The sequence below is a fragment of the Myotis yumanensis genome, unplaced genomic scaffold (genome assembly GCF_028538775.1).
Source record: "Myotis yumanensis isolate MYYU_CA2020_CCGP unplaced genomic scaffold, mMyoYum1.0.hap1 SCAF_11, whole genome shotgun sequence".
Classification (NCBI taxonomy): domain Eukaryota; kingdom Metazoa; phylum Chordata; class Mammalia; order Chiroptera; family Vespertilionidae; genus Myotis; species Myotis yumanensis.
In genome coordinates, this window is record NW_027223762.1 from 47,196,710 (window position 1) to 47,218,198 (window position 21,489).

At 36.7% G+C, this 21,489-nt stretch overlaps 1 protein-coding gene across 8 annotated transcripts in view; it reads right to left on the reverse strand.

Annotated features, from left to right (window-relative positions):
• LRRTM4 (leucine rich repeat transmembrane neuronal 4) overlaps positions 1-21,489 on the reverse strand; it is a 932,627-nt gene that overhangs the window by 713,226 nt on the left and 197,912 nt on the right. For all 8 annotated transcript variants that reach the window (XM_070429578.1, XM_070429579.1, XM_070429580.1 and 5 more), the window contains one exon: positions 8,457-8,513. In XM_070429578.1, the coding sequence (XP_070285679.1) occupies positions 8,457-8,493 (37 nt within the window). In that variant the 5' untranslated portion in view covers positions 8,494-8,513. The remainder of the gene's footprint in view (positions 1-8,456; positions 8,514-21,489) is intronic.

Consider the following 21,489-nt stretch of genomic DNA (forward strand, 5'->3'; position numbering starts at 1 on the left):
GGTAGCGGTCGTACGCTAATTACCATGTTTCTCTTTTATTAGTGTAGATTCTTTTCAGATACATGAGGGCACCTAGCCAATATGCTCACAGGTTTCTACTTAGGTGTTTAGAGATGTGCAGTGAGTTGAGACACTTGCCTGTTTCTCCAAAGAGCATAATTTAACTTATTGGATACTTGTAGTAAGGGGGGAGAAGGGTATTATGTTACTGAGAATGTAGACCAAAACAAAGCAGGTTGGAAATAGTATTTTTGTCTGTGCCACCACAGTGAATGTGCATTCAGAAATAGCTAGTACGAGTAAAATTTGCTTCCTTCAAAATCCAGCACAAGCATCCCACCCCCTCTTCTCCCCTCATTTATAACTTGTCTGCTACGCTAATATTGGCAGTGCCAGCACCATTCATCTTTTGTTTATAAGTAAATCCTTGGGTTAATTTACCCTTCCCTCAACCAGCCTGCAGTGTCTTAGAAAATTCTCTCAAAGTGCTCTTCAGCCAGATAGCATTTGTTAAAATTACTACTGCTGTGTAACAAATTAATCAAAATTAGCAGCTTAAAAGGCGTAATTTGTTATGCTCCCTGTTTCTGGGGACAGGGATTTGGACAGGGCACAGAAGAGGTGGCTTTTCTCTACGCCACTGTGTCTGGGGCCACAGCTGGGAAGATACAAAGAGTGAGAATATCCCTCAACACTTGTTCACTTCCAGGACTGTCACCTGAGCTTCAATGGCTGGAACACTGGGGTTGCTGACAGGAGTCATACATGTGGCTTCTCTATGCCTCAGCTTCCATACAGCATGCCAGACTCAGGCTGGTCTGAGTGACTCAAGGCATGATCACAAGTGTTACAACTACCCAAGGCAGAAACAACATCCCCTTTAATGACCCAGCCTCAGGAATCAAACAGCATCATTCACCAAATGATGGTCCAAGTAGTCACAAGCCTGATTAGATGAGATTGCCAGAAGGAAGGGAGCATGTCAAAGAATAAGAGGGCCATGCCTTAAAAACTTCACTGATTTCTGTATTTTTTTTAATTCTACTAGTATTTATTTTTTTAATTAAATTTTATTGGGCTGACATTGGTCAACATGAACATATAAGTTTCATGTGTGGATTTCTAAGTTACAGAGTTTGTATATAGCACCATGTGCCCACCACCCAAAGTTAAGTTTTCTCCTGTCACCTCATATTAGGACTCCCTTGCCCCCCGCCCCACGCTCCACCCCAGCAAGCACCACACTGCTGTTTGTTTGTTCTATGTATTGATACAGTTATCCACTTTGATGACTCCACCAGGTCTGTGTGGATCTCGGTAATCCTGGAGAGTTTTGAACTCTATATCTGGTATATTGCTTGCCTCCATTTCATTTAGTATTTTTCTGGAGAGTCCTCCTCTTCTTTAATTTGGGACATGTTTCTTTGTATCCATATTTTGGCTGACTTTTTGTGTGTGTTTTTCCTATATATTAGGAAGACCTGCTGTGTCTCCTAGTCTTGGTAAGGTGCCTTATGTAGTTGGTGTCCTGTGAGACCCAGTGGTGCAGTCTCATTGATCACCTTAGCTGGGTGCTCCAGGAATGCCTCTTGTGTGGTTAGGTGAGATCTGCTGTTGTAATTGAGTCTTGATTGCTCTTGGCCCATTCGTGTATGGGGACAACCCTCAGGCTGGCTGACTTGAGGATCAGGTGTTGACCACATGAAACAGAATTTGCCTCTGCAGCGTCTGGTGCCTGCTGACATCTCCCTTTGGATATGCTGCTTGTGAAGCTAATTGAATACAACTCTGATGTTCTCTGAAGCTGGCCACTAGTTGTGTCTGTTCTGGGGCCTCTTAAGAAGGATTCTGGTGTAGGTCAATGTCAGACACTGCCTATGGCTGGCCTTGAGCAACCTGTTTGGAGCTACAAAGTGAGCCACAGTTTGTGGCAGCCTCTGCTTGGCCTTGATGTGCATGTCAGGGACCAAGTTTCACACCAAGGCAAGCTTCCACCAGCACTGAGCCCAGGAGCAGGTCAGCCAAAGGAGTACAGCAGCCCAAGTTCGCCTCCACCTGCCTCTATCTGCCTGCTGTGTATTAGGCTCAGTCACTGAAAGAGCCTCGGTACTTGCGTTGCATGAGGTAGGGTCTCATTGAGTCACCTCGTAGGGGCAGTAGTGTTCACCAAATTGACCCAGGTTCAAACTGGGTGCCAGTGCTGGGTTGGAAGCCACTCAGCAAATGTCCTATTGCATACCAAATCCGGCTGCCACCCACCTGGTGCCCGTAGACCTTTGTGGTGGGGTGGGGGTCTTAGGGAGTGATCAAGGTGTAGCCAGTAGAGTTTATTAGGCCCAACAGACCAAGATTTGGCTGTGTGAAGTGAAGGCTCTGCACCAGTTGGGTGTGTAATAAAATATTCACTGTTCTAGAGCCACACAACTCAATCTGTCCCAGATTCTTCTGGGAGCCCTTGTTTAGCAGGGAGGGTCTTCCAGGAATTGGGAGGGTGGGACTAGTTAGTGAAGAGGGGGAGGTGCTGGTCAGGCTTGGGGGAAGGCCTTACCCCATAGTCACAAAAATTCATTCACTGACACCCCCTGAGTCTGCCCAGACCTCTACAGGCAGTTGACTCCTCAGCAAGGTGTTAGCTCTGCAGGGTAGGGAAACAGGGAATTGCAGAGGGTGGGGTTTTGCATTCTCCCAGGCTGATGCTATAATGAGGGCAGTGCTCCACCTAAGCAAGATGGCATCTGCAGTGTGGGAGGTAGACTCAGCACAGGAAACCTGGGCAGCTGTCACTTTAGCTCTCTCCCAGGAGCCACAAACCCCAATCTCTCCTCACACAATTGTAGTCCATTCTTCCCTCCCCTTACCAGAGACAGGGTGACCAGTGTCTCTCTCTGGCACACAGAATCCCTGCTGATTTTCCAGGCCATTTGTTATGAGAGCATCTCTTCCTGGCTTTGGTCCTTTGGGCTTGGGAGCACTGCATGGGGTTGAGACCCTATACTCCTCAGGGAAAAACCTTTGCAGCTGAAATATCCCACCAGAATCTCAACCACCGTGCATTCAAAAGGGGCCAGCCCTTTTGTGTCTTCACCCTTCCTACCAGTCTCTATGGGACTTCTTTTGTAAATCCTTGGTTATAAGATTTCTCTTCAGCTAGTTTTCAATTGGTTATTCAGGATGATTGTTGTAAATGTTAGTTGTAATTCCAGTTTGGTCCTGGGAGGAGGTGAGTGTACCTTCCATGTACTCTACCACCACCTTCTAAACTTTATACTCTTTTGAATATTGTTGTGAAATTTGAGAGATTACAGTGTGGAGGTGGCTATCCAGGAAGAGGAAGGTCATTGGGAAACATGATTTTCCCTACTCCATTTGCAGAAAGAAATAGACATGAACAGGGATATTTGAAATCAAATCCGATTCCCCTGCTGATTAGATATTTGTTGATGATGAAAGTGATATTGATGTTTTACTTATTAAAGTTCTTGGATATATTTTTTTAAACTCCTCTTTATAAAAAATATTTCATTGATTTCAAAGAGGAAAGGAGAGGGAGAAATAGAAACATCCATGATGAGAGTGAATCATTGATCTATTGCCTCCTGCATGTCCCACACTGGGGATTGAGCCCGAAACCCAGGCATGTGCTCTGGCCAGTAATCGAACATGACCTCTATGTTCATAGGTGGACACACAACCACTGAGCATTGCCGGCCGGGCTTCTTGGGTATTTGTAACTTACTTGGAACCTAAAAATATAAAAGTCATTATAAAGACAAAGATATAGACAGATGTTGCACAGAGTCAAGGCAATAATTTATGAAAAATTATAATGCAACAGGAAGCTGAATTTCTTTGCATGTTTTGTTCAGTATTGCATGCATTATTAAAATTATTCTAAAAACTGAATACACATTAAATTTATAGGTATGTATGTATATCATTTTTGCTTGATGTTATTTTGCTAAAAGTCAACAGAGAAAGATAGTATAGAATACATGAAAGAAAACAGAGCTTTTACAATGTAAGTAGAAGTAACATGTAGCAACTAATTTAAAATATGAAAGGTGTGTGTGTGTGTGGTCAAAGGTAGTTATATATCAAGTATTCAATAAATTTATGGATCTATGTCTTTTTAATGAAAAAGTTTTGGTAAGTGTGCTATGCAACATATTTGGTATATTTTTCTTAAATATAACTAGATATAGTTAGTAATTAAATCGTGCTAAAATATTTTTATGCTTTTTATTTCTATAGCATCTTAAAACATGTGCATTTCTGGACTATAATTTTAAACATCAGCTCTTTATAAGATAGGTCTTAAGAAATATCAGCTCAGAAAGAATTCTGGGTAATTCAATAATAGCTCTTTAGGACTTGCTCTGTCTACCTTTCTTATAATTAAGATATTTTTATGGTAGGAATACTCTTCTGCTAATACACAAATGTCCTTTAAAAAACAGATGGCATTTTTATACTCAAGAGTTCAATTAGTGCTTCATAGTGAATTCTTATCCTACTGTCTGTTTGGGGATTGGGGAGTATTATCCCTTAAAGAAACATATTTGTAAAATATTAGTGATGCAAATGTCTCTTAGCCTCAAGTGGAAATGCTAAAAATGATCATGTAACATCATTAAATATTATAACTATGCCATATCATTTTCTTCCTCAGAGGAGCTCTTTTAATTTTAAAGTTCTTATCTCTTAAATTGCTATGAATTTTATAATTGACTCCATTATTCTATTGTAAACAAATAAATAATAATATGTTGTTATGGCCCAGCCCAGTGCTATATTTTAAAAAATAGTATAAGAAAATAAGCATACATTCTATGAAGTGTCATACACTAATGGGATCAAATAAAATATTAGGTTTTATCACAATTCCCACTTTCTCTTTTGTGATAGGAGTGGGTTGAAAATAGCTAATAAGTACATACATTAAATTTTCTGTGTAATACTCCTGATAATTTTTTATCAAATTTTTTTGGCTATCGTAAGCAATATATTATTTAATAAATAATTTAGAATCATATCAAATGACAAAAAAAATTTTTTTAGGCCAAAGGAAGAGAAAACTAAATCATGTCTGAGTTTCCAGAAAACAATGTAATATAATTCCATAAACTAAAGAAACCCAGTCTCTTAATTTTTCCTAGGAATTAGTAAAAAAAAATTCAAGAATAAAGAAACATATTTTCCATGTTGAAAACCAGGACAGGATATGCCTCAAAGCTCAGAAACTTTTCGAATTCCTTATCAAAAGAACAGATTGAGAAATGTCTAACCAACCTGGTTGACTATATGAGATTAAAGATCCCATTTTGTTTTTGGTGATAAGGGTCATGAAAATGAATGTTGAAGAATGAATAGTTGAAGTTATAACAACTGGATCTAAGTATAGGAAGCATAAGTATCAATGAGGGAGGGGCAGTTATTGACCCTAAGGAATTGGTTCTCCTTTCACAGATATTGACTGTGAATCAGTTTTATTTTCTTTGAAATTGATAAACAGAAAAGTTGATAAAGTAATAGCAAAGCAAATGTTATCAAGGCTGTAGAAAAACTCAAAGAATTTTGTGTTGCTAATATTAAAAATTGTCTGAACGCCTGGCCGGTTTGGCTCAGTGGATAGAGCATTGGCCTGTGGACTGAAGGGTCCCAGGTTCGATTCTGGTCAAGAGCACCTGCCCAGGTTGCAGGCTCAATCCCCAGTAGGGGCCGTGCAGGAGGCAGCCCATGAATGATTCTCTCTCATCATTGATGTTTCTATCTGTCTCTCCTTCTCCCTTCCTCTCTAAAATCAATACATAGTAAAAAAAAAAGAATTGTCTGAAAATATCAAGATAGTGCAAACTTAAAATGTTTAAGAGCATACACAGATTGTATAAAATAATATGTATGTATATGTACATGTATATGCACACTAGTAGTTAATATTACTAATATTGTCACCTGTAAAAATATTTTAAAATATATAAACATGCTTTAAAATACTATATTATATCAATAGAGAGGAAAACTAGGGAATATATAATTTAAAAAGCAAAAATGAGCTAATTGTCTTTATTCTACAAAAGGGGTAAAGATATTTATATTGTACTACGTGTTGTTTAAAAATATTTTATTTTATTTAAATTGTTTTTTATTTAAAATTGATTTCTACATAGAATTGATATAAATGAGTTTTTGAAAACTCGTTATTTAATAGATAACTAAAATAGGTTGGTTTTTAAAAAGATATATGTGTTTTATTGATTTTTTTATTTAGAGAGAAAGGAAGGGAAAGGGGGAGGAATATAGAAACATCCATGAGAAATATCAATATCCATCAGCTGCCTCCTGCACACCTCATACAGGGATCAAGCCTGCAACCCAGGCATGTTTCCTGACCAGGAGTTGAAACATGGCACATGGGTTGACACTCAACCACTTAGCCACTGTGGCTGGGTAAGTTGGTCTTTTTTTTTTTTTTTCAAATTGCTAGATGAAGGAGAAATAAATGTAAGGAACTATAAAGCATGTAGCACTCTAAAAAGGCTATATAATTTAAAATTCCATTTACACAACATTCTGCAATAGGCAAAACTATAGAAATGGTAAACAAATTAGTGGTTGCCAGGGATTTGGGAAAGGAAATGTATTGAATAGGTAAAACATGTTTTTAGGGTCATGAAACTACTCTGTATAATACTGTAATGGGTTGGTACATGACATTATGCATTTGTCAAAATATATAGAACACAGAGAGATTGCACATTAATGTATGCAAATTTAAAAAATCTGTTATAATATCGTGGGATCCTAGAATGGAATACAGATTATGACATAAGAATTTCACTGTATTAAAAATGTATAAAACAGACTCACTATGGGAGATGGGATGAAAGTGTTGAGCTAAGTTACAATAAAAATGTGAGGAGATTATAAGACTAAAGGAAAAAGGAACTGTACAGAAGCATTGTACTCTAGTGGGTAACATTTTTTCCCCCATGGAGAATGGGTTAACAGTTTTGAAACCACTATATATGTATACTGGAATCCTATATAATAAAAGGCTAATATGCAAATTGATTGAACGGCTGAACGACCGATCGCTAAGATGTGCACTGACCACCAGGGGGCAGATGCTCAATGAAGGAGCTCCCCCCTTGTGGTCAGTGCGCTCCCACAGGGGAGCGCCGCTCAGCCAGAAGCCGGGCTCATGGCTGGCGAGCACAATGGCAGTGGCAGGAGCCTCTCCTGCCTTCGAGGCAGTGCTCAGGCTGTTTGACTGCTGGCTTAGGCCCATGGGAATTGGGCCTAAGCCAGCAGTCGGACATCCCCCGAGGGCTCACAGACTGTGAGAGGGCACAGGCTGGGCTGAGGGACCCCCCTGAGTGCATGAATTTCATGCACCGGGCTTCTAGTTACAAAAAATAACTAAATGGATGATGGGTTGTGGAAACCAGGTTTTTCACTGTTGGAGGTGACAGGACAAGTAAAACAAGGCTAGAATGATGACTGTAATGGGTTAGAGAGGAGGCATCAGTACGAACTTATTTAGCTTAATCTTGATATGGAGGGATACATTTTTAGATCTCTGTATATACATTGGTTAGCATACACACATATGTTTCTATGTTCTGCCACCTGAGAAGACATAGACTATTGAAACCTAGGGACGACAAGAAATGTAACACTCTAATCTTGCTTATGGATACCATCCTTCAGAAAAAGTAAAATCATGGTTCCCTGGAAAAATGACTGATTCTGGGGTTGGGGTAAAGAATGTATAGATGAACCTTGTACAACATTTAGTACTAAAAATGAAGAAAGTACCTAAAATAATAACACTAACAACAATAATGATGAGATATGTGAAAGTGACCCAGGAAACCAATGAAAGAGCTCCTAATAGCCAAAGCTAGAACAATTTGAGCAACAGATTAAATAATATATTGAATTATAACCCAACGTATAATAAGGTTAATACCCACGAGTGAATACTGATATAAGTAATTGAATAAATAAATAAAATGGAGAAGAGACAAATTTCCCATGCAGAACAATTCCAAACAATGTATGTGTATACATCACCCCCCCCCCCAAAAGGGGGCACCACAACTCTCCATGTTTAAAGTGTGGGCTACACACAGTGACTTTCTTCATAAAAGTACACTATGGGGAGGGAGAAAAAACAATAGCTTTACAGTAGAGATACTGCACACATACTACCTGCCGCCAGATCATCAAGGTTGTAGTGACAGCAATTAGTTATTTGATACTCTGTACCCCTGATATTAGAACACTTTACCTCTGTAGACGTCCTGTCCAGAACAAATAACCTCACTGTAATCGTGAGAAACATTTTTTTAAAATTTCAATTTTAGAGCATTTTATAAAACATACGAGGATGATATACATTATCCTCAAAATGATCAAGATGATCAAAAATAAGGAAAGTCAGAGAAACTCACAGCCAAGAAGATTCTTGGAGACATGACTGCTAGACATAATGTGTCCTGAATAGGATCCTGAAAGAAAAAAAGAACATTAAAAATATGGAAATATGAATAATGTAGGGACTTTAGTTGATAATAACATAATCAATGTAGGTTCATTACTTCTGACAAATGAACTATATTAATATAAACTATTTTTAGAAGGAGAAACTGGGTGTGGCAAGTATGGAATATCTTTGTACTATCTTTATAACTTTTTGTAAATCTAAAACTTGTCTAAAATGAACATTTATTTTTAAAAATCATTTTAGTCATACCATATGTGATAATGCCACCTAGAATTAATCATCCATTCTATAAAATAGAACATTTCAAAAAGGGCAGGTAGCATAATAAGATAAAACATTTGTGACTACCCTGGTGGTGTGCTCAGTGGTTGAGTGTTGACCTATGAACCAGGAGATCAAGGGTTCGATTTCTGGTCAGGGCACATGCCTAGGTTGTGGGCTCGATTCCTAGTATAGGGGTGTGCAGGAGGTATACAATCAATGATTCTCTCTCATCATTGATGACCCCCTCTCTCTTCCTCTCTCTTTCTCTCTGAAAGAAATAAAAATGTATTTTAAACACACACACACACACACACACACACACACACACAACACGTTTGTGACTATCAATGTCAGATAACTGTCAAAATGAAAACACAAAGACTAATACTTGGTTATTCAAATCTAAAAAGCAACAATTCAGAAAGGGTAAAAATTAAGAGTTGAGGAAAATAAATGGCACTTGTATTCAGATAAAAATGCAGCCTGTGCCCCATAGCAATATTGTAATATGCACAGCATATAAGATCAAGAGTTTTAGTTTTAAAACTAGAAAATAATGTCCTTCAATAAGGTCACAACGGAGCACTCCATATTTCACATGGCCATCTTATCCAGAAGTTCAGAACACTTCTCAGAGTTTCCACCCAACCGGTATTTCCAATCAGCCCATCTTGTTTAATACTAAATAATGAAGCTAGATATCAAAGATGCTTTTTTTTGAAGCTGGAAAACACCAACAGTTCTATTATTTTCCTCATTTTAAAACTTAGGACTCCAAGGTTCAGAAAAGTCATGTGTTGTACCCAAAGGCACGCAGGTAGAAAAATGAGGGTTCAGGTACGTCTTGTTATTCTGGCTCTAGAGCCAGAATTTTACTTCCCCATACAAAATTGACTGAGGTTTTCAAATGAACAATGTATTTGTAGAGATTTTTAAAAGCCTTTTCTGATAACACAAATTCACATACCACCAGGGCATTAAATGAAACAAGCAGTACCACAGATGTTAGAAAACACACAACGAAAGTTTCTTAATAACACAGGATGTTGTTTTCTTAAATCACCTTCTATTTGAAACAAGAATTTCTAGCCTAATTGCTTTGTATTTCTTTCCATACAGAGTTTCCTTTAATTAACAGCTTACCTTTCAGGGTGTAGTTTACATTTATTATTTGAGTAGTTTTTTTTTATGAGATCAAAATAAATCCATACAGATTAGATTTTCCCCATTTCAAAACCAAGAGTTTGACCAGAAAACTTGTTTAAGAATAAATTCAAAATTAATGTATAATTAAAGACATTCACATGCAAGACTAAAAAATTATCATATTTAGAAATATGCCATGGAAAATAAACACTTTAAGCTGAGTGATGTGTGGTCCCACCAACAGCAAATAGGATGTGACAAGCCGCAGGCCCAGATATTACACTGATGACAATAATAGACATTCAAGGATACAGTGTAATGAGCACACAATTATGAGTTTTAATAAGGATATGCTACAGCTGAAGTTGGAAATACTTTTAGGGGTAATGAACCTTCATCATTTAAAGATAGGCCGTAAACTGCAGACAGTAAAATTCAATTACACTGACTGAGATGCATTCAAACATGCACCCATGAAGCATAGGATTCCCAGCATCATTTTGCTGATAATGTTTCCTACGCTTATGACTGGACACACTTTTATTCTGATCATTTAGTTTATGAACAGAATAGGGAAACTGAATGGTTACTTTGGGATTAGACAAGACTGCTAGTTCATCATGGTGATATATTGTATCTTCCAAAAAGCCTATGTGGACTTTGCCCAGTCACATAGTTTTACAAAAGAGGGTAATTGTTTACCCAGCATCCCAAATTCATTAGGAAATGAAACTACCATATATCCATGGGAGAAGTAATGTTTATGGAAGGAAGCTGGAAGAAAACATAGTAATGGATATTGCTAGTGAGCATGTCATTCTGAGAATGATAAGGTATTTGGTTGGACTATTCATTTTCAAGGTCATCAGATGAATTCAAGAGAGAGGGAACAATTTCTTTAAGTATTTTAAAAGAGTACATAGTAAACTTAGTGGAATCTTGATTTCATTACTTCAATAAATATATCTATATTATGTTTCTTAGAAAGAGTCATTGCTTCTTATATGGGGGTTTTAAACTCTTATATTACAGAATGCTAGTGTAGCATATCTTTTATGAACAGAGTGTTTAAGAGTACTTCTTCTGCAAGAAAAATCAAATTGCCCACAATATATGCAAATTGCTTGGGAACTGTTGATCTGAATGAAATGCTCAGACCCTTAACTGGCAGGTTATTAGATACTAACAAGAGAATATATGGCATTACATTTAGCAAATTTACGGGCCATAAGAGGAAAACATACATTAAAGCTGTTTATATCATAACATTGCAGGCGATGGAAAAGTAACACATTAAGTTACTTTATTTTGTCAGCAAACACTATCCAAGCGGTGCAGCTATTTCCAATTGTGTACCATTGTCAATGGACTAATTTTTTAAAATTAAGTCATTACTTTCAACATGATGTGAAATATTAATATTACATTTTTCTTCATTGTGTCCCCTCCTCTACTTACTAAATGATAAAGTTATATATAAATATCTTTGTTAGAGTCATCTTAGTAGCAGTGCCTTCAGTCATAAAGAACGATAAGAAGCCAAAGATAAGGCTTTAATAATCTTGGGAAATGTACTGAGCTATTATCTTTTCATATTATTATAATTAAATTTTTACTCATATTTTCTAGATGCCTTCAAGTCAAGGATGAAGTTAAAAAGTAAACATAAAGATCAGGTAAGAAGGCTTTGCCTTAGGGCTTTAAGGCTCTTTGGCAATCCTGTTTGATTACTTTCTCATCTCTTGGATTTTTTAAAAACATGCTTTTTTTTCAAGTTTTAATAGATTTTATTTTTTAGAGCAGTGTTAGGTTTATAGAGAAACTGTACAGAGAGTGCAGATAATTAACATATACTCTCTCTACCTCACATCCCAACATACAATATTCCTTATTATTAACATTGGGCATTAGTGTGGTAAATTTTTCTGCAATTGATAAACCGATATTGATGCATTACTAATAAAAGTCCATAGTTGACATTAGGGTCCACTCTTTCTGTTGTGCAATTCTATTCATTTTGACAAATGCATAAGATTATAAAACTACCATCCTATCTAATAAAAGAGTAATATGCAAATTAACCATCACTCCTCACTCCATCATTCTGTCACAAAGATGGCTGCAGCCACGGAGCTGGAGCCAGCAGGAGGCTTGCATTGCCCTGGGCGATTGAGGAAGCTAAGCTTCCCGCTTTCCCTGGCTGGCCCTGAGCTCCGCTCAAGGCTACAAAATTTCAATTATAGAAGTTAAATAAATCCCAGATACCTGCTTCCAGCCTGTGGGCATGGCCAGCCTGAAAACCCAGGCTTGCCAGGCACCCCAGTAGGGCCCCCCACCCTGAAGGGGCTGTAGCCAGCCTGAAAACGGCCTTTAGCCCCTCACCCAGGCTGACCAGGCACCCCAGAGGGACCCCCTCACCCTGAAGAGGCTGTGACCAGCCTGCAAACAGCCCTCAGCCCCTCACCCAGGCTGGCTACACCCCCATGGGGTGAGGGTCCCCACTGGGAGGCTTGACCAGCCTGCAAACAGCCATCATCCCCTCACCCTGGCTGGCCAGGCACCCCAGCAGGACCCACACCCTGATCCAGGACACCCTTCAGGGCAAACCAGCCAGCCCCCACCCGTGCACCAGGCTTCTATCCTATATAATAAAAGGGTGATATGCAAATTGACCCTAACAGCAGAACGACTGGGAATGACTGGTCACTATGACACACACTGACCACCAGGGGGCAGACGCTCAATGCAGGAGCTGCCCCCTGGTGGTCAGTGTGCTCCCACAGGGGGAGCTCTGCTCATCTACAAGCCAGGCTGCCAGCTGCCAGCACAGCGGTGGAGGTGGGAGCCTCTCCCGCCTCCTCAGCAGCGCTAAAGATGTCTGACTGCAGCTTAGGCCTGCTCCCCGCTGGCAAGTGGACAGCCCCCGAGGGCTTCCGGGCTGCCAGAGAAATGTCTGACTGCCAGCTTAGGCCCAATCCCCTGGGGAGCAGGCCTAAGCCAGCAGGTGGACATCCCCCGAGGGGTCCCAGATTACGAGAGGGCACAGGCCGGGCTGAGGGACCCCCCAAGTGCACAAATTTTTGTGCACTGGGCCTCTAGTTATAATATAATAAAGAATAATTTCTTTATTCTAAAAATCTCCTATGCTCTCTGTATACATCCCTCCCTTCCTCCATCTCTTCAAATATCTGAAAGTGAACCAATGATGCTTTTACTATCCTATATTTTTTTTCCTTTTACAGAATATTATATAATTGAAATCATACAGTAGGTATGTCTTTTCTGATTGGCTGCTTTAACTTATCAATCTCTTTTTTTTTTAATGCGGAGTTATCATTAAAGTATATGAAATCTTACTCCTACAGAACATGTGCCACTCAGAGACAAGTATGCTATTGTCTCCTAGCCCAGTTCAGAGCAGTGGTTCATATATTTTACCTTTTGAAGGAAGTAGGCTGTTAAACAGCCTCTGATCTCTTCCCAAACTGACTTTGTTTCCAACAGATTGTGGAGAAATTCAAGCCTGGGGGCATTTCAACACCACTTGAGCTTGTGGCAAAAAATAATTAGAAAGTGATACATAGATTCATTAGACATATAGGCAAAACTGTAGGGAGATATTTACACTAAAAATGAAATAAAAAAGCAAATAAATACAGACCACAGAAACAAAACCATTTATCTATACTCAACTGACTTTCAACAAGGATGTGAAGATCACTCCATGGAAAAGAACAGTATTGCAATAATGGTTCTGGGATAACTGGGTGGTAACATGCAAGATAATTAATTTTAATCCTTATCTCACACCATATATAAAAATGAAGTCAAAATAGATCAACAGCTTAAATATGAGATAAAATGATGAACTGTTGAAAGAAAACACAGAAGCAAATTTTCATGACCTTGATTTTGGCAATAGATTCTTAGATATGACGCCAAAACCACAGAGAACAAAACAAAAAATAGATACACTGGATTTTATCAAAATTAAAAAAATATATATCTAACAAAGGACACTATCATTAAAATGCAAATACAACCCACAGAATGGGAGAAAATATTTGCAAAACATATCTGATAAGAGATTTGTAGCGATAATTATTACAACTCAAAGTTTTAAAATGATCAAAATATCTGATAGACATTTCTCTGAGAGCAACATACAAATTGCCAAGAAGTAAAAGAAGAGGTATTCTATATCAATAGCTATCAAAATGAGACACCACTTCATACCCGTAAGATGAAGAGATTTTAAAAAGTCAGAAAATAACAAGTGGTGACAAGAATGTGGAGAAACTGAAACTCTCACACACTGTTAGTGGAAATATAAAATTATATTACTGCTTTGAAAAAATCAGAAAGTTTCTCAAATAAATAAACATCAAGTTACCGAATGGACCAGCAATTGCACTTCTACGTATTTATAAAAAACTAAAAATTAAAATATGTTTATGCATACACAAACGTTTATAACAGCATTGCTCATGCAATTTTTGCTAAAAGATGGACGCAATCCAAATATTCATCAACTGATGACAGATAATTATAATGTAGTAAAGACATACAATGGAATATTATTCAGCCATAAAAAGGGATGAAGTGCTAATATACATCCCAACGTAAGTAATTTGAAAAATTTTTGCTAAGTGAAAGAAACTACGCAGAAGATGGTCACCGATGCTCACATACTATTTGATTCCATTTATATGAAATGTCTAGAATAAAAATTTATGTTTAAAGAGACATAAAATAGATTATTGGGCTGAGGGAAAAATGGGGAGACAGTAGAGTGATAGCTAGGGGTACAGGATTTGTTTTTGAAGTGATAAAATATTCTAATATTGATTGTGGTATTGGTGTCAAATATATTTGAATATACTAAAGCCCATTGAATTGTAAACTTTAAATGGGTGAATTGTATGGTAGTGAATTATATCTTGATAAAGCAATTTTAAAAATGAATAGATGAAGAAAAAACAACATAGCACATCTTTTCAATTGAAAATGTATCTATAATAATAAAAGTGTAATATGCTAATTAGACCAGACAGCCAATCGACCTTCTGGACATCATTCTGGACATCCTTTCAGATGAAGCCGCGGCAGCAGGGTCTAAGGCAGAGGCGGTTAGGGGTGATCAGGCAGGCAGGCAGAGTGGTCAGGGACAATCAGGCTGGCAGGCGAGTGGTTAGGGGCAATCAGGCAGGCAGGCAGGTGAGTAGTTAGGAGCCAGCGGTCCCGGATTGGGAGAGGGATGTCTGACTGCTGGTTTAGGCCCAATCACGCAGGGATCCCTAAAAGTTGACATATTTTACATTGTAAAACACTATAAAAGTGAAAGATATAATAAAAGTATAGGATAGAGTCGAAGTCTAATAATGACTTCGACATATTTTAGCAAATATTCAGCCTGTAAAATTACTAACTTCATTGATCTTTCCTAAATCTCACCACAGATTTGCTTCATCTTCAAAACATTTGGTAACCATGCTAATCATGGTCTACAGAGCCAAATTTTGCACAGTCTTCTTAAATTTTTTCCTTCTCAGTGAGATAAGCATACAACTATAGTGATATTAACTTGTGACTTACCTGAATTTCAAATAGAATACCTTTAAAACTTAAACTTTACAATTATTTTTTCTGTTTACTTTTGCTTGCTGTGACTGATATGTGATCTTTCTACACTCATACTTTCTTGGGTATCACACTTTTTCTACATAGAATTAATTTCTTCTTCCTGTTATTTTCAAAATGGCAAGCAGCAATGAAACATGTAAAATAACTGCCAAAAAGGAATCATTACTGAAGTAATAAGAACAGATTGAATATTCAAGTACCTAGGACTGTATGATAATTAAGTAGAGCAAGTGCATAGTGTGGTGGAACCCTTTGGTGATGCTATTATGAGAACAGGAAACTTGCCAAGCTAGGTTAACGCTAATGGAGTTGTATTATATGATATTATATTAGATTAAAACATTTGAGTGAAAATAATTATTTTTTTTCTTATAAGTTAAATTTCCCCACAGTATAAGAGCAGTCTACAATATACCATAATTTATTCATATAATATCTCGAAACTGGTTTTCTTTTCAAAATCCTATTATATATTGAAATTTGAAATAGATTTTGATGCCATTTTAAAATTAAATCATAGTAAAATGGTCTTGTACAATAACTTCCACAAATTTAGGAAAAGGTTAACCAAAGGCCGTGCATCCTTGCAGTACATGTATTATGCTTGTGGCATGAGGAGCTTGAGTAGACCTAGAGCTTATTATTAACTGGCTTTTCAAGCTTCATGATTCAGACTCAGAAAACTTTGATTTAAATTAGCTATGTAACACAGTAATAAACTCTGCCTTTGCCCTAACTCTGAGAGATTTAACAAAATCTTAAACTAGTAGGATACTCCAAGTTATATTCTTTGTAGTTCCTTTGTAGTTCCTTTAGTGACACCTATACTTCATTACATAAATATTTATATTTCTGTAAATTGTTAAAACTGCTTCTCAATTTTCATATACATATTTTTAATTTTTCCAATTAAATTTTATATTTAGTATTATTTTGTATTAGTTTCAGGGAATAGCATAGTGGTTAAACAATCATATACTTTGCATAGTGATCCCAAAGATATTTCCATTACCCACCTGGCACCATACATAGTTATTACAATATTATTGACTATACCCCCTATGCTGTACTTTACATCCCCATGAAAATATTGTAACTACATCTACATATTACTTTTTACGATAAATACCCTGAACTTACTATTTGTAAAACTAGTCATCCAATAATATAATATTGTGAAATATATAATTTCACTCACTTCTTTCTCCCCTGTCAAATATGCTATTCTAAACTTTACGGCAGTGATGGCGAACCTATGACACACGTGTCAGAGGTGACATGCGAACTCATTTTTTTGGTTGGTTTTTCATTGTTAAATGGCATTTAAATATATAAAATAAATATCAAAAATATAAGTCTTTGTTTTACTATAGTTGCAAATATCAAAAAATTTCTATAAGTGAGATGGCACCAGAGTTAAGTTAGGGTTTTTCAAAATGCTTACATGCCGAGCTCAAAAGTTTCGCCATCACTGCTTTAGGGGGAGGGAGAATTATTTGGATTATATCTAGTCGCATTGTCTCTGAGACCAAAGTACCATCAAGATTAGAAAAAACAAAAACACAAAACTATAAATAATCAGAAGTTCTTTATAAGCAATTTTTAGACACTGAGAAATTTATTAAGCCTACACCATTAAATAATGTATTGAAAAATGTTTCCTCAATTGCTTCCACTCTCAGGACATATGGATTAGTCATTATTATTCCATGTTCTTGTTGGTTTTTCACTTCTTGGACCTGCTCTCAGATGATACCATTAAATGCACATATGCCAGCACTTTGTCCTCAGTAGAAATAGAGAAATGAAAAAGGTCCCTCACTTATGGATAAATAAGAGCTTCTATTAACACACACTACAAAAATTGAAAAAGTTTGTCAATATTTACTAAATCAGTTTGTATTTACAACATTTCTTTGGGCTTCTTATGAGTTCATGGCATGAATCAAGTGACAGAGAGTGAAATTCACATTATACGTAACCTTGTATGCCTTGACAAGGATGCTGGATTTTAAGAACAATGAGAGCTATTTTCAAGTTTACAGTAAATGAGTGACATGGTATGGTGTAGAGTTAGATACAGTAGGACCGTGGAAAAAGATTGAAGCTAACAGAATTAGAAGTATGGCCATTGTGATGGTCCGAGGTGAGTGGTAATAATGGCCTGATGAGGCCTGGGGAAGGCACAGAGGTAGAATAGGCATGTGTTTCTATCTAGAGGCAGATTCACTTGGACTAATATGAAAAGGAAAAAAAAAAAGAATATATGCCGAGGCTTAAGCAACTGGAAAAATCATGCCTTATAGAGTCAGGGGAGAATGAGAGGATCAAATTTATAGGCAAAAATCTAGAGCTCTGTTTTGAAGATTTTTCTAATGATTTAACCTATATTTAACCTATGCCGGCCAGGACAGTAGCCACTAACTGCATGTAGCTATTGAGCACTCAAAATGTACATAGTCAAAAGTAAGATGATAATAGTAAAAAAATATGCACTGGGATATAAAAACATAGTCTAAAAATAAAATAATCTAAAATATTGAATTAATATTTTTATATTGATTACAATCTGAAATAATATTTTGAATTTATCCAATTAAATGAAATATTAAAATGAGCCATGAAATGAATCACTCTGTGGTTCATACTGTATTTCTATTAGAAAGTCCTGGAATAGACCAGCCGTCAGCAAACTTAACCTGTTTTTATATGATCTGTGAGCTAGATATGATTGATGGTTTAAAAATAATTGAATTATTGTTTTTATTGTATTAAACTTAATAATAACCTCCTTGCATCTTTTCATTTGCTATACACAATTACATAGACTGAGGGAGGAGACCCAATCCTGTTAGCCCTGTAACATCTATTTATTGTAGAAACATTTTTCCAAATTACAAGATGTGTGTTACCAATTTCGAATAGTTAATATTTTCACATGGAATCTAAGCATGGAGATATTTTCTCACTTAAAAGCATTAATAAGGTAAACTCCATTAGCTTACTTTTAAAAATAATTATGTTGCTAAAATGTCATTTTGTTTTATTTAAATCAAATCTAATTTTTTTTCTAATCTCCCTTAATTAGGCTATGAAATTTTTAGTAATTAAAGTTTAATGTGTAGGTTAAAACTGTATATGGTATATAATCATGCACGTAGAAAAACTACTTGAAATATGGTTCTATGTGCACATACACATACATGATAAGGGCCTAAAGAGAACCAGTTGACAGTCTTGGGGAAGAAAATATTTGTGGACTCCCCCCCCCAAGTTAATATCTGTGGACAGGGACTATCAAAACATATATGCTGGTGAGATATAAGATACATAATTAAACAATATAAGATACATAATGATTTTTTTCTTCCTGTTTTGCAGAAAAGGCATATGAGGGGATCATCCAGAGATAAACAACACATTTTGTTGTAAAATAGTTCTACCAAAAAAAAAAAAAAAAGAAAAGAAAAGAAAAGGAGGCACAAGTCTGCAACTATAGCTCACATGTGGAAAAGAATATAATATTTCCGTACTGAGCTATTATAATTTTAAAATATATTTACTAATGAAAATATTTATTTAATCTTTGCCTTACTTTTCTCTATCCTCTCACAATATGTAGGCAAACAAAATATGTTTTTGCTTGGTAAGGCATTTATTATTATAGAAGTACAATGGGCTTGGTGGTTATATATAAACCTAAAATATTGGCCTTTCTCCCTATGTTCAATTTTTTTTCCCTATTTTATCACTTTGAGCAGAGATGCAGAACACAGAACTGACCGTGTTTTATATGTAGACTCTGCCACCGAGTTTATTGCTTCCTTTGATCTGTAGTGCTTTGTAAACTTAAGGTAGAACAGATATATAACGGATGGCAAAGGAAAAAACATCGATGTAAGTCTTCAACAGAAGCTATTTTCTAATATTATGCGCTTCATAGAGTAATTTCAAAGGGGGACCAAACTATTCACTTCTATGTGTTTATCAAAACATATATTCATGTCAAAGGTCTGAAAAGCTGGAAAATTTAAGGAGTCGTAAACACATGCTTGAATCTTTGGAAGCAATTCTTAAAAAATCAGCACTGTCTTGTAAATATAGAGCTGTAAGCAGAAACAAATGAACTAGAGGAGAATCCAATGTTACTTTTAAATCATGAGCAGATACTTTTTTATGTGCTGGGCTTGGGTATTCAGTGTGTTTTCTCAAATAAAAGAAGGGAAATTCCATCTTCCTGCTACCACTTGGCTCTGGAGCCCACTTCCACATCACACTGCCTCCTACTGGGCTCTGGCCCTGTCACCTTTCTTTAATCCCTTTTGCATCCCTGAGTCAAATTAAACTTTAGGGAATATCACTTTCAACATTTTACTGCCCTAATCACAAAACTCCTTTGGTTTCACATATTTTGGCAATCAAGGTCTTCTACAATCAGATCTCTACTTTCTTTTCTATACCCATATACCAAGAAAGAAGTTCTACGTTGTTTGTTTGCTTATTTATTTATTTTCATCTTTTTCCACACTCACTTTTTTATTTTTTTTTAAATATATTTTTATTGATTTCAAAGAGGGAGGGAGAGGGGGAGAGAGATAGAAACATCAATGATGAGAGAGAATCATTGATTGGTTGCTTCCCACACGTCCTCTACTGGGGATCGAGCCCATAACCATGGCATGTGGAATCAAACCATGACCTTCTGGTTCACAGGTCAATGCTCAACCACTGAGCCACACCAGCCAGGCCACACTCACTTCTTTAAAGTACTAGGGCAGGACAGGCTTCAGATCGTGGAGCCAAAATTAGTCCATGAAACTAAATGTAGGATTGAAAGGAAAACCAAATTCTGGCAGGGCATGCAACCAAGCCATAAATCTAAAGACTCAAATCTCAAGGTGGGGCACCAACCCTAGTAATGTTCAAAGAGAGACATGATAAAATGAAGAGTCAAGAGAGGTTCCCTGAGCCATCAGAACATTGCAGGTACATTTGAAAGTGTTCTCAGGTAGAATGTATGTATGTGGAGATTTTTTTAAAGTACCAAGAAAATGTGGGACGGAGGGAGGAAGGGAGAGAGAGGGAGGGAGAGGAAAGGAGGGAGGGAGGAAGAGGGAGAGAGAGAGAGAGAGAGAGAGAGAGAGAGAGAGACCGAAAACAGAAGATAAAAATACTGTAGAATTTCCATGGCTCTCTTGCCCAGAAAGTATTTCTGTCTCAGAGGTTACTGTAATGTAGATTCCAGACTTAAGCATTTAAATACACTTTTTAAATGCCCGGTTCTTCAGAATGGTAAGAACATTACAGCTAGATGAAAGATAATTTTTCATCATCTTCTTATATGTCAAATTCCTTTGAGCAATTTACAGCATTCAAAAAGTATATTGACAGATCAGCAAAAATGAAAGGGCATTTTCATCACCTTGAGAAATAGTGATCAAAAGAAATGTGCCAACCAATTAAAACATGATCAATGCCTCTATTTCCTTTCTTTTCTGTCATAAACTGTGGCTAAAAAGAATTAAGTTATAATTTTTTCAAAGCCAGCCTCATCTTGATAATGTCATATAAAAAAGCAATTTGGATCACAAGAGTTTAAATATACCATGTGGTGAATTACAGTGATACAATTTTATGAAGGCAATATTAATCATATTTGAAATTCATGGCAATCTGTCTAGTAGTTGGTTCAGTTTAGAACAAAGCTATTGGCATTGGTAGGTTTGAAATGCTTTTATGCTTTTGTAGAAAGATATGTAGAAACAAAATCTGAATGAGATACCACCTTAAGAATAAATTCCTTTGTTAAAGCCATTTGTATATATATATATTCTTTTCCAACATACCTATTTCCTTACTTCAGGAGAAGGCCAGTGTTTTCAGCTGGTTTATCATTTGGGTATATAAAAAGAGGGAGTACATTTTCT